Raw genomic sequence first — 10,408 nt, 5'->3', positions numbered from 1 at the left:
TTCAGAGTCACAAGCACTTAAAACCCATGAACCTTCAGCTGATCGTCCTTAGCCAGTCCAATCTCTGTTAGGAACTGGCATATGTTCTTGCGCTGGTCACCCTGTAGCTGAATTACTTCTCCATATTCTGGATGCTCAATTACAGTACCATTGCAGGCAAATTTCTTCTTAAATGCCTTCACTATTTTCTTTTTATTGTAATCATCAGCGATCTCTTGGACAGTGGTAAGGGTCTTCCTGCCGTTTCTCTGTTGAATTCTTATATGGATATAATCCTCAGTGCCAGCAGGAAGCAGGTCATCACCCTTACTTGCATCAGCAAAGGGGTCGAAAGAGTGGAGGTTCTGAATAGCGGACATACGATATGATTCCTTTTCCTCGGTGGAAACGGCCTGCGGAAGGCAGCTGCGGGAGAAGGCGGGCGGGGGGGGGGGGGGGGGGGGGGGGGGGGGGGGGGGGGGGGGGGGGGGGGGGGGGGGGGGGGGAGCATCGGGAAGCGAGGGGGCTCGAGGAGGAGGCAGCTGAGTCCTCGGCGGCAGCTCAGTGACTGGGCTGGGGCTGTTTCTATATGGTGCTGGGGATCAAACCCAAGGCCCTGTGCAAGGTAGGCAAGTGTTCTATTACTGAGCCGCATCCCCTGCCTGAGCAGTAAATTATTTAGAAGTATATTGACATTCATGCTACATAGAGGCATCTGTTATTAATTTCTAGGTTGTTCTGTGATTGGAAAACACACTCTGCATGATTTCAGTTTTTAAAAAGCTTGTTGAAGTTTTTCTAGGGTATGGTCTATATTGATATGGATTCGTGGGTACTTGGAAAGAATGGGCATTCTGCTATCAGCTACAGTGCTCTATAAATGTCTTTTTGATCCTGCTTGTTGATGGTGCTGTTATTTTATATTTTAGCTGATTTCCTGCCTAATTATTGTTGTAGAAAATTAACATGATGGGTCTAAGGAGATGTCTCAGCTAGAATAGTGCTTGCTTCACAAGCCCAAGGACCTGAGTTTAATTCTCAGAGCCTAATTAAAAGACTGGACATAGTTGAATTAATTTCTAATTCTAGCACTGGGAAGGCAGAGGCAAGAGGATTCCTGGGGCTCAGTGGCCAGCTAACCTTGTCTACTCATTGAGTTCCAAGCTAGTGAGATACCCCATCTCAAAAAACAAGGCACATAAATCCAGCACTTGAGAGGCAGAGGCAGGCGGATCTCTGTGAGTTCAAGGCCAGCCTGGTCTATAGAGTGAGTTCCAGGACAGCCAGGGCTACACAGAGAAACCATATCTCGAAAAACCAAACAACCACAATAACAAAACAGAAACCAGACAAACAAAGGAGAAACAAACAAACAAAAACAACACCAGCAAAAAACAAAGTACACAATTCCTGAGACAGAACTTTGAAAGTTGTCCTCTGGCTTCCACTTTTGTGAGTGCATGCATATATGTAATGAATACATGTTCACATGTGTGTGGACATACACACAGAGAATTTGATAGAGGCTTTTTGAAGTCTTCTCCACAGTTCTGGATGGATCTGTCCTTTAAAAAATATTTTATTTATGGTTGCATATGCCTCCTTTTTTAAGACAGGGTCTCATGCAGTCATGGATGTCTTGGAACTCACTCTGTAGAGCAGACTGGCCTCGAACACACAGAGATCTGCCTGCTTCAGCTAGCCAAGTGCTGAAATTAAACTAAAGGTGTGTGCCACTAAGCCTGGCTTAATCCCATCACTCAAGGGCAGAGGCTGGTGGATTTCTATGAGCTCAAAGCTAGCCTCATCCACAGAGCAAGTGTCATATCAGTCAGGGCTATTTAGTGAGAGCCCATATGCAAACAAAAGAAAACACCCTCCCAAATATTTTTTTATTGTGTGTGTGTGTGTGTGTGTGTGTGTGTGTAGTGTAAATTCTCACAGAGGCCAGAAAAATGCAGTCGATATCTTGGAGTTGGAGTTACAGGTATTTGTGAGCAGCCCAAAGTGGGTGCTGGTAACCAAACTTGGGTCGTCTGTAAGAGTAATAAGTATTCTTAACCGCTGAGCCATCTCTCCATCCCTGGATTTATTTTTTAAACTTCTATCTGTTTTTGTTTCAGACATTTTACAGCTTTATTGTTTGGTGTATACAAACAAGATTACTACGTTTGTTAGTGGAATGACTATTTATTACACATTATTATGTTAAAGTGAAAAGTTTAAGACATTTGTACACATTATTATTATTTAACCAGTTATGGTTGCCATGCTGCTTGAAGCCCAGCAACAGGGAAAGATTTTAGAAAGGTAGGATAGGTTCAGAGAAAGAAGTTTTGTTTTTTTGAGCGTGCTAGACCTAGACTCAGGAAAAGGAAGGATACAAAGTCTCTAACTTCATGAAGAGGTGGTCACTGAGTTGTTTATTCTGCCTGTAAGAAGGATCTCACTTTAAGAACAGCAGAAAGTCATCATTAGCATCCAAACAAGACTCTATTTTTAGTTAATGAATTTTTTTTTCAGGCTGGGGGTGGAAGCCATGGCCTTGTGCAGTGCTAGGCTAATGCTGTACCGCTGAGTTACACCCCAACCTTCCTATTTCTTTGAATTCTGTCCCAATCACAACTTTCCTAAATATGCATCTAGTGTAATAATTGATTTTTGTTGTATTCCTCAGGGAGGAAGTACAGTCTAGCAAGAAAAGCTTGGAGAATGAATGAGTGCACCAGATTTATTAGCTTTCAGAGTCAATCTAGGTTTGGGTAGTTCCTGGGTAGTAAACAAGAAGAAGCTGACTAATTTCAACAAGTAGCTTACAATATTCCCCTGTGAGGCAGGACCAAGGAAAGTGAAGAAAGTTCTCTCAGGCAGGAAGATAATGCCTGGTAGAGGATGGAGGCATCAGAATGTCTCAGATAGCAGATATCCGGCATGTGTCTATGGCTGGAGTGCACTGTGTGACAGGTCTTCTGTGCATGTGTAACTGCATGGGGACGAGTCAGCAGAGGGGCCCCTTTTGCTCAGGGCCTGAAGATGCTTCCCAAATGCCAGCTCAGCTCCTGGAGTCCCTGGGACACAATACTCATTCCCTGGCGTGTGTACTTGTGTACATATGTGCATAGGCAGACAGGCACATCCTCGTTCTTCCCAGGCTTGTGATGGCCTTCTGTGTTCTTGTGCCTACCTCAATGCAGCCACAACCTCCCCTGCATTCAGACTGTGCACTTACTCACACATGCAACCTTGTCTGCCTGCTGCTGCCGCTCATGCATATGTGCACATGGACACACTCAAACACGCTCCCACACACTCACACCTACAAGCTCCGGGTCTGGGCTGAGTGGAAGGTAGGGACGACAGTCCTTGATGGCATCCCCATTTCTTCTTTTCCTTTTTCCTTTTTTTTTTGTTTTTGTTTGTTTGGTTTTTTGAGACAAGGCTTCTCTGTGTAGCTCTACTTGTTCTGGAACTCGCTCTGTAGATCAGGCTGACCTTGAACTCACAGAGACTCACCTGCCACAGTCTTTCGAGAGCTGGTGGCCTCCTCGTTCATTGCCTCTCCCTTCATTCCCACCATCATGCTTGCTGGCTGGCTTCCAAGCGGTGAGTGTGGGGAGGTAGCTGATGCAGGGCAGAGCCCAGAAGTCTGACTCTGTCTTGTAGGGTAAATGAATGAGACCTGTACTACTCACAGCCAAGCCACAAGTATCCAGTGCTTACTGTTGACCATGCTGGCCCTGGGACTAGTTACTTCCCTGAGCAGTAATAAAAGAACAGTCTAACTAGGTCATACACTCCTTGGAGTTGTCCCCTTACAAGACCTGGTTATGCAGAAAGCTCAGAACTCAGCTGCCCTTCCCATATACATTGGAATTAATGATTTTTCACACATTGTGAAAAGTAGGAACCAATGTGTGTATGCATGTTTCTTGTGGTATGAATTGGAATGCATACATTATGCATATATATGTGTGTGTGTATGGTGTGCATGCCTACGTGAGTGTATATAAGCATGTATGTGTGTATATGTGCATGTATGTATATGGTGTATGTACATATGTGAGCACGTTTCTCTATGTGTTAATCTTCACTCAACCTCTTTTGAGGCTGTGAGAAGAGAAAGGGCCAGAGCTTGCTATCCTTCATAGCAGCCTAGAATCATACTGACAGGAATGGGAAGCCTGCATGTACTACAGAGAAGTATGCGGATAAGAAGTAGCCAGACTACACAAAGCAGTTTATACCTGGAGCCACACGTGGTATGAGCAAGGGCAGAGGAGTAAGACATCAGGGCCTGAGTGTGTGTTCTTGGGTGATGGAGGTGCATAGTGTTCTAGGGATTCCTAAGGGGCAGTAGGATCGAGCTGGATGGTACAGGAGGATACCTCTGTGAGACAGTTGGGAGCATCCCCATCCTTGTGAGGTTGGACTTTTGTTTCTGGGCCTAACTGGGAGCCATGCTGGGTAGGGAGGAAGCAGACAGAGGGAACAGCATCTCAGGCTCAGGGAGCAGGACTTCCATCCTGGCAGCCCCAGCTACATGAAGCTCTCTCCTGCCCTTCGAAGCTCCTCCATCTGCAGACCTGACCTTCATACAGTGTTCACACATTCCATTTCTTTCAGCTACCACCTGACCTTGGTTCCTCTTGACTCTGCCTTAATCCTTAATGTGAGGGCAAATGCCTGGGGCAAGCACTGTCTGGGACCCTGCATAATGATTGCAGGCACCTCCTGTCAACATTGGCTTAGAGCTGACCCTAGGGTGTGGACACCAGGGCCCAATTTAGAGGCCTTGGGGGCATCCTTGCTGAGTGGGCCTGCCTCCAGCTCTGGAGGAAAGAGGTACAGAGACCTGAAGGTCTGAATCTGGGTTTGTTGGTGGGCTAGCCTGTCTCTGGCTATAGAGGTGAAGATTGCCTGTGTTAAGAATGTCCTGGTCTTGTGGCCACAGTGAAGAGATGGGAAGAAGTGATCATGCTCAGGTGCTGATGGGTGGGTCCGAAGGGTACTCCTTTTTTTCTAGGCAGATATGACTCAGAAATTCTTCCTACTACATCACAGAACAAAGTCTAGAACAGGACTCATCTGATATAATGGTACTTATCAGTGCCTACTTGGCTTTGTTTCCAGAGTGTGTATAGTTTGACAAATGGCCACAGTGACACTCTTACCACCAAGGGTCACCCCAGCTGGCTGAAGGCAATCATGCACATAGGATCCCCGGTCTCCTCTTGTCTAGGTTAGTATCGGGTAGGCATCTAGGGTAGTATCGGGTGGGCCAGCTCAGTGCACCAAGCCATTCCTTTCACATCCGGAGACCCCAGCGATGTTACTTTCTAAGCTCTTTGGAATGACAAAGCCAAAGGGAGGGGCATTGCCAAGATGGTCTCCATACCAGTTTAGTGACCCTGATAGTGTGGGCACAAAGAGCACCCCCAGCTCCAAGCGTCTCTAAAACACTTTGGGGGGGATATTGAAACAGGGTTTCTTTTTGTAGTGTTGGCTGTCCTGGAACTCACTCTGTAGACCAGGCTGTGTTTGGACTCACAGAAATCTGCCTGCCTCTGCCTCCCAAGTGCTGGGATTAAAGGTGTGTGCCACCGTGCCAGGCTCCTAAAACATTTTAAGTTCCCCTGATTGCTTCAGGAATTTGAATCCTGGAGTGGCCATAGCAAACAAGCAGAGCCTGTAAGGACCTGACTCCCACATGCAACTCTAGAGATGGGAGTCTAAAGTCAGCGTGCACCCCTTCACAGGGACCGGGGGAGGACCCTTCCCAGCTCTCCTAGCAGCTCAGGGTGACCTCATCTCTCCGTCTTTAATGAGGCCAACCTCCACAAGAATGTCTCTCGTGTGCAGCCACGGGCCCAGGAGTCAGGAGGTGCACGCATACTCCAGCAACCCCAGTGAGCGGGCATCTCTTCATTGAAACCCTCAGCTGAGGGTCCCTGGGTCCCTCCCAGCCTGTTCCAGGAAAGGGACTCCAAAGCAGAGCTTGCTTTTGCCCCCTTATGCTCTCCACTCTTCATTGCCAGAAGCATCTTTGCTGGGGGTCCTAGCCTTCCCCCTAAGCCTGGGACAAAGGTCAGTAGGATCACGGACTTGCAGAGGACTCCTTGCCTTGGGTTTGGCCTGGTCAGCTTTATAAGGGAAGATACAGCTCAGTTCCCAGCAGTCGGGGTTGGGAGGCAATGCTGGGACATGAACATGCTGAGTCCTTGGAGGCAAGGATAGCAGCACCTGGTGAATGTCATGCCCAATAACTCTGTCCTTAACACTGGAACTTTCCCACCCAAGATATCCTTTTCAAGTAGACAAATGTGTGAGAATGCCTGTGTTCCCAGAACTCTGGCTTGGCTAGCCTAGCCTGTGGAACAAGATGAGACACAGGACCCCTTGCCTTCCTACGTGCCCCAGCCCATGTGACTTCTATAGTCACATGGCCCAGGAGAGCACAGCTCCCTGAACTGCAGCTTTTCCCACCTTGTCTAGAGCCAGCCATGAAAACTGAGGAACTTATTTGAGGAGTAGCAGGCAAGCTGGGCAGCAATCAGAAGCAAGAGCCAGTAAAAGGCAGCAAGGAACAACTCAGGCTTCAGGATGCTTTGAGCGGGTGGTTCCTTGTTCATAGTGCCCTCTGCCATGCTCTCGACTCTTAGGTTACCCTTCAAAGTGAGTGAGGCACAACATACTTCAATGGCAGTGCTGCATTTCTGGGGCTGACTACCTGCTCCTACAGTAAATAAATGCTTACTCTCTCCTTCGGCCAGCAAATACAGAGACCCCTGGTGTGCTCCGTGCTATGGTAGGTGCTATAACAGAAACCAACATGAAATTAAGGACCTGTCGCCACACCATTGACACTCTACCACAGGAACCAGACACTGTTGCAAAAGACAAGCTATGGAGAGTCCATGTACACTTGGGACCAGGCAGCCTTTAGACTCCCTGCATATGACAGTATAGGGGTGGCAGGCTCCTGATTTGCCAACCTCCCATCTCTTGGCATTCAACAGGCCCTAGATGGCAGTGCAGGCACACCTGGAGGCCATCCCAGGACTAGAAGTTCTGGCTACCCTGTATACTATACTACCTTTTCAGGTACTAGAGGGGAACCTTTACTGTCTCTGTCAGCTCCTGGGGACTCTAGACAGACTTTGGTTTGTGACCCCATTACCCCAATCTCTCTGTCTCCCTCTTTGTGTGGCCTTTTTCTTCTGTTTTCTTTCTGTTTCTTAGGAGAACACCTATCACTGGATTTAAGTTTACCTGGAGATCACCTCAACTCCCTTTGCAAAGACTCCCATACTTCTTTGAGGCAGGGTGTGTAACCCTGGCTGTCCTGGAACTCCTTTTGTAGACCAGTCTGGTCTTGAACCCACAGAGATCCACCTGCCTCTGTCTCCTGAGTCTTGGACTTAAAGGCGTGCGACACTGTGCCCTGTTACCACTTCCCTTTTCAAAAACTCTGCATAGGGCTGGTTCAACATACGCAAATCTATCAATGTAATCCACCATATAAATAGACTGAACGGAAAAAACCATGTGATCATTTCATTAGATGCTGAAAAAGCATTCAACAAAATTCAACACCCCTTTATGATAAAGGTCTTGGAGACATTAGGGATACAAGGGACATACCTAAATATAATAAAAGCTATTTACAGCAAGCCGGCAACTAACATTAAATTGAACAGAGAAAAACTCAAAGCCATCCCACTAAAATCAGGAATACAACAAGGATGTCCACTCTCTCCATACCTCTTCAATATAGTGCTTGAAGTTCTAGCAATAGCAATAAGACAACATAAGGGGATCAAGGGGATTCAAATTGGAAAGGAAGAAGTTAAACTTTCGTTATTTGCAGATGATATGATAGTTTACATAAGCGACCCCAAAAACTCTACCAAAGAACGCCTACAGCTGATAAACGCCTTTAGTAATGTGGTAGGATACAAAATCAACTCCAAAAAGTCAGTGGCCTTCCTATACACTAAGGATAAAGAAGCAGAGAGGGAAATCAGAGAAGCATCACCTTTCACGATAGCCACAAATAGCATAAAATATCTTGGGGTAACTCTGACCAAGGAAGTGAAAGATCTATATGACAAGAATTTTAAGTCTTTGAAGAAAGAAATTGAAGAGACACCAGAAAATGGAAGGATCTCCCTTGCTCTTGGATTGGGAGGATCAACATAGTAAAAATGGCAATTCTACCAAAAGCAATTTATAGATTCAATGCAATCCCCATGAAAATCCCATCAAAATTCTTCACAGATCTGGAGAAGACAATAATCAACTTTATATGGAAAAACAAAAAACCCAGGATAGCCAAAACAATCTTATACAATAAAGGAACGTCTGGAGGCATTACCATCCCTGACTTCAAACTCTATTACAGAGCTACAGTATTGAAAACAGCTTGGTATTGGCATAAAAACAGAGAAGTTGATCAATGGAATCGAATAGAAGACCCTGACTTTAACCCACAAACCTATGAACACCTGATTTTCGATAAAGGAGCTAAAAGTATACAATGGAAAAAAGAGAGCATCTTCAGCAAATTGTGCTGGCAAAACTGGATGTCAATCTGTAGAAGAATGAAAATAGATCCATATCTATCACCATGCACAAAACTCAAGTCCAAGTGGATTAAAGACCTCAATATCAGTCCGAACACACTGAACCTGATAGAAGAGAAAGTGGGAAGTACTCTACAACACGTGGGCACAGGAGACCACTTCCTACGTATAACCCCAGCAGCACAGACAGTAAGGGCCTCATTGAATAAATGGGACCTCCTGAGACTGAGAAGCTTCTGTAAAGCAAAGGACACTGTTGCTAAGACAGAAAGGCAACCCACTGACTGGGGAGAAGATCTTCACCAACCCCGCAACTGACAAAGGTCTGATCTCCAAAATATATAAAGAACTCAAGAAACTAGACCGTAAAAGGCTAAACAACCCAATTATAAAATGGGGCACTGAGCTGAACAGAGAACTCTCAACAGAAGAAGTTCAAATGGCCAAAAGACACTTAAGGTCATGCTCAACTTCCTTAGCGATCAGGGAAATGCAAATCAAGACAACTTTAAGATACCATCTTACACCTGTCAGAATGGCTAAAATCAAAAACACCAATGATAGCCTTTGCTGGAGAGGTTGTGGAGAAAGGGGTACACTCATCCATTGCTGGTGGGAATGCAAACTTGTGCAACCACTTTGGAAAGCAGTGTGGAGGTTTCTCAGGAAATTCGGGATCAACCTACCCCTGGACCCAGCAATACCACTCTTGGGAATATACCCAAGAGAGGCCTTATCATACAACAAAAGTATATGCTCTACTATGTTTATAGCAGCATTGTTTGTAATAGCCAGAACCTGGAAACAACCTAGATGCCCTTCAATTGAAGAATGGATGAAGAAAGTATGGAATATATACATATTAGAGTACTACTCAGCAGTAAAAAACAAGGACTTCTTGAAGTTTGCAGGCAAATGGATGGAAATAGAAAACACTATCCTGAGTGAGGTAAGCCAGACCCAAAAAGAGGAACATGGGATGTACTCACTCATATTTGGTTTCTAGCCATAAACAAAGGACATTGAGCCTATAATTCGTGATCTTAGAGAAGCTAAATAAGAAGGAGAACCCAAAGAAAAACATATAGGCTTCCTCCTGAATATTAACCTTCATCAGGCGATGAAAGGAGACAGAGACAGAGACCCACATTGGAGCACCGGACTGAAATCTCAAGGTCCAAATCAGGAGAAGAAGGAGAGAGAGCACGATCAAGGAACTCAGGACCGCAAGTGGTGCACCCACACACTGAGACAATGGGGATGTTCTATCGGGAACTCACCAAGGCCAGCTGACCTGGGTCTGAAAAAGCCTGGGATAAAACCAGACTCGCTGAACATAGCGGACAATGAGGACCACTGAGAACTCAAGAACAATGGCAATGGGTTTTTGATCCTACTGCACGTATTGGTTTTGTGGGAGCCTAGGCAGTTTGGATGCTCACCTTATTAGACCTGGATGGAGGTGGGTGGTCCTTGGACTTCCCACAGGGCAGGGAACCCTGATGGCTCTTTGGGCTGACGAGGGAGGGGGACTTGATTGGGGGAGGGGTAGCGAAATGGGAGGCGGCGGTGGGTAAGAGACAGAAATCTTTAATAAATAAATTAATTAATTAAAAAAAAACAAAAACTCTGCATAGGTGTTTCGCCTACTTATGTCTGTGTACAAGTTTGCCTAGTGCCTGAGGATGCCAGAGGAGGGCGTTGGAGCCCCTAGAACTAGAGTTTTATCTGGTTATGAGTTAGCATGTGGGTGCTAAGAATGAAACTGGGTCCTCTAGAATAGCAGCCAGGACTCTTAACTCCTGAGCTATCTTGCCATCTCCTTCAACGGACCTTGTGCCTCCATC

At 45.9% G+C, this 10,408-nt stretch overlaps 1 protein-coding gene across 1 annotated transcript; it reads right to left on the bottom strand.

The window, feature by feature from the left end:
- Positions 1-17: 17 nt before the first annotated feature.
- LOC126490277 (eukaryotic translation initiation factor 1-like) lies at positions 18-414 on the bottom strand. The gene has a single exon (XM_050125100.1). It carries the CDS (start codon positions 357-359, stop codon positions 18-20), a length of 342 nt encoding a protein of 113 aa, XP_049981057.1. The 5' UTR covers positions 360-414.
- Between the last annotated feature and the right edge of the window lie 9,994 nt (positions 415-10,408).

The sequence above is a fragment of the Alexandromys fortis genome, unplaced genomic scaffold, assembly GCF_014885135.2.
Source record: "Alexandromys fortis isolate MF-2015 unplaced genomic scaffold, M_Fortis_MF-2015_v1.1 scaffold_225, whole genome shotgun sequence".
NCBI lineage: Eukaryota > Metazoa > Chordata > Mammalia > Rodentia > Cricetidae > Alexandromys > Alexandromys fortis.
The sequence above is the reverse complement of the archived record's forward strand: the minus strand, read 5'-3'. Positions and strand labels throughout refer to the sequence as shown.

What these genes read in the sequence shown, in the direction of transcription:
- LOC126490277 (XM_050125100.1), bottom strand. Translation starts at nt 359, where the DNA reads ATGTCCGCTATTCAGAACCTCCACTCTTTCGACCCCTTTGCTGATGCA.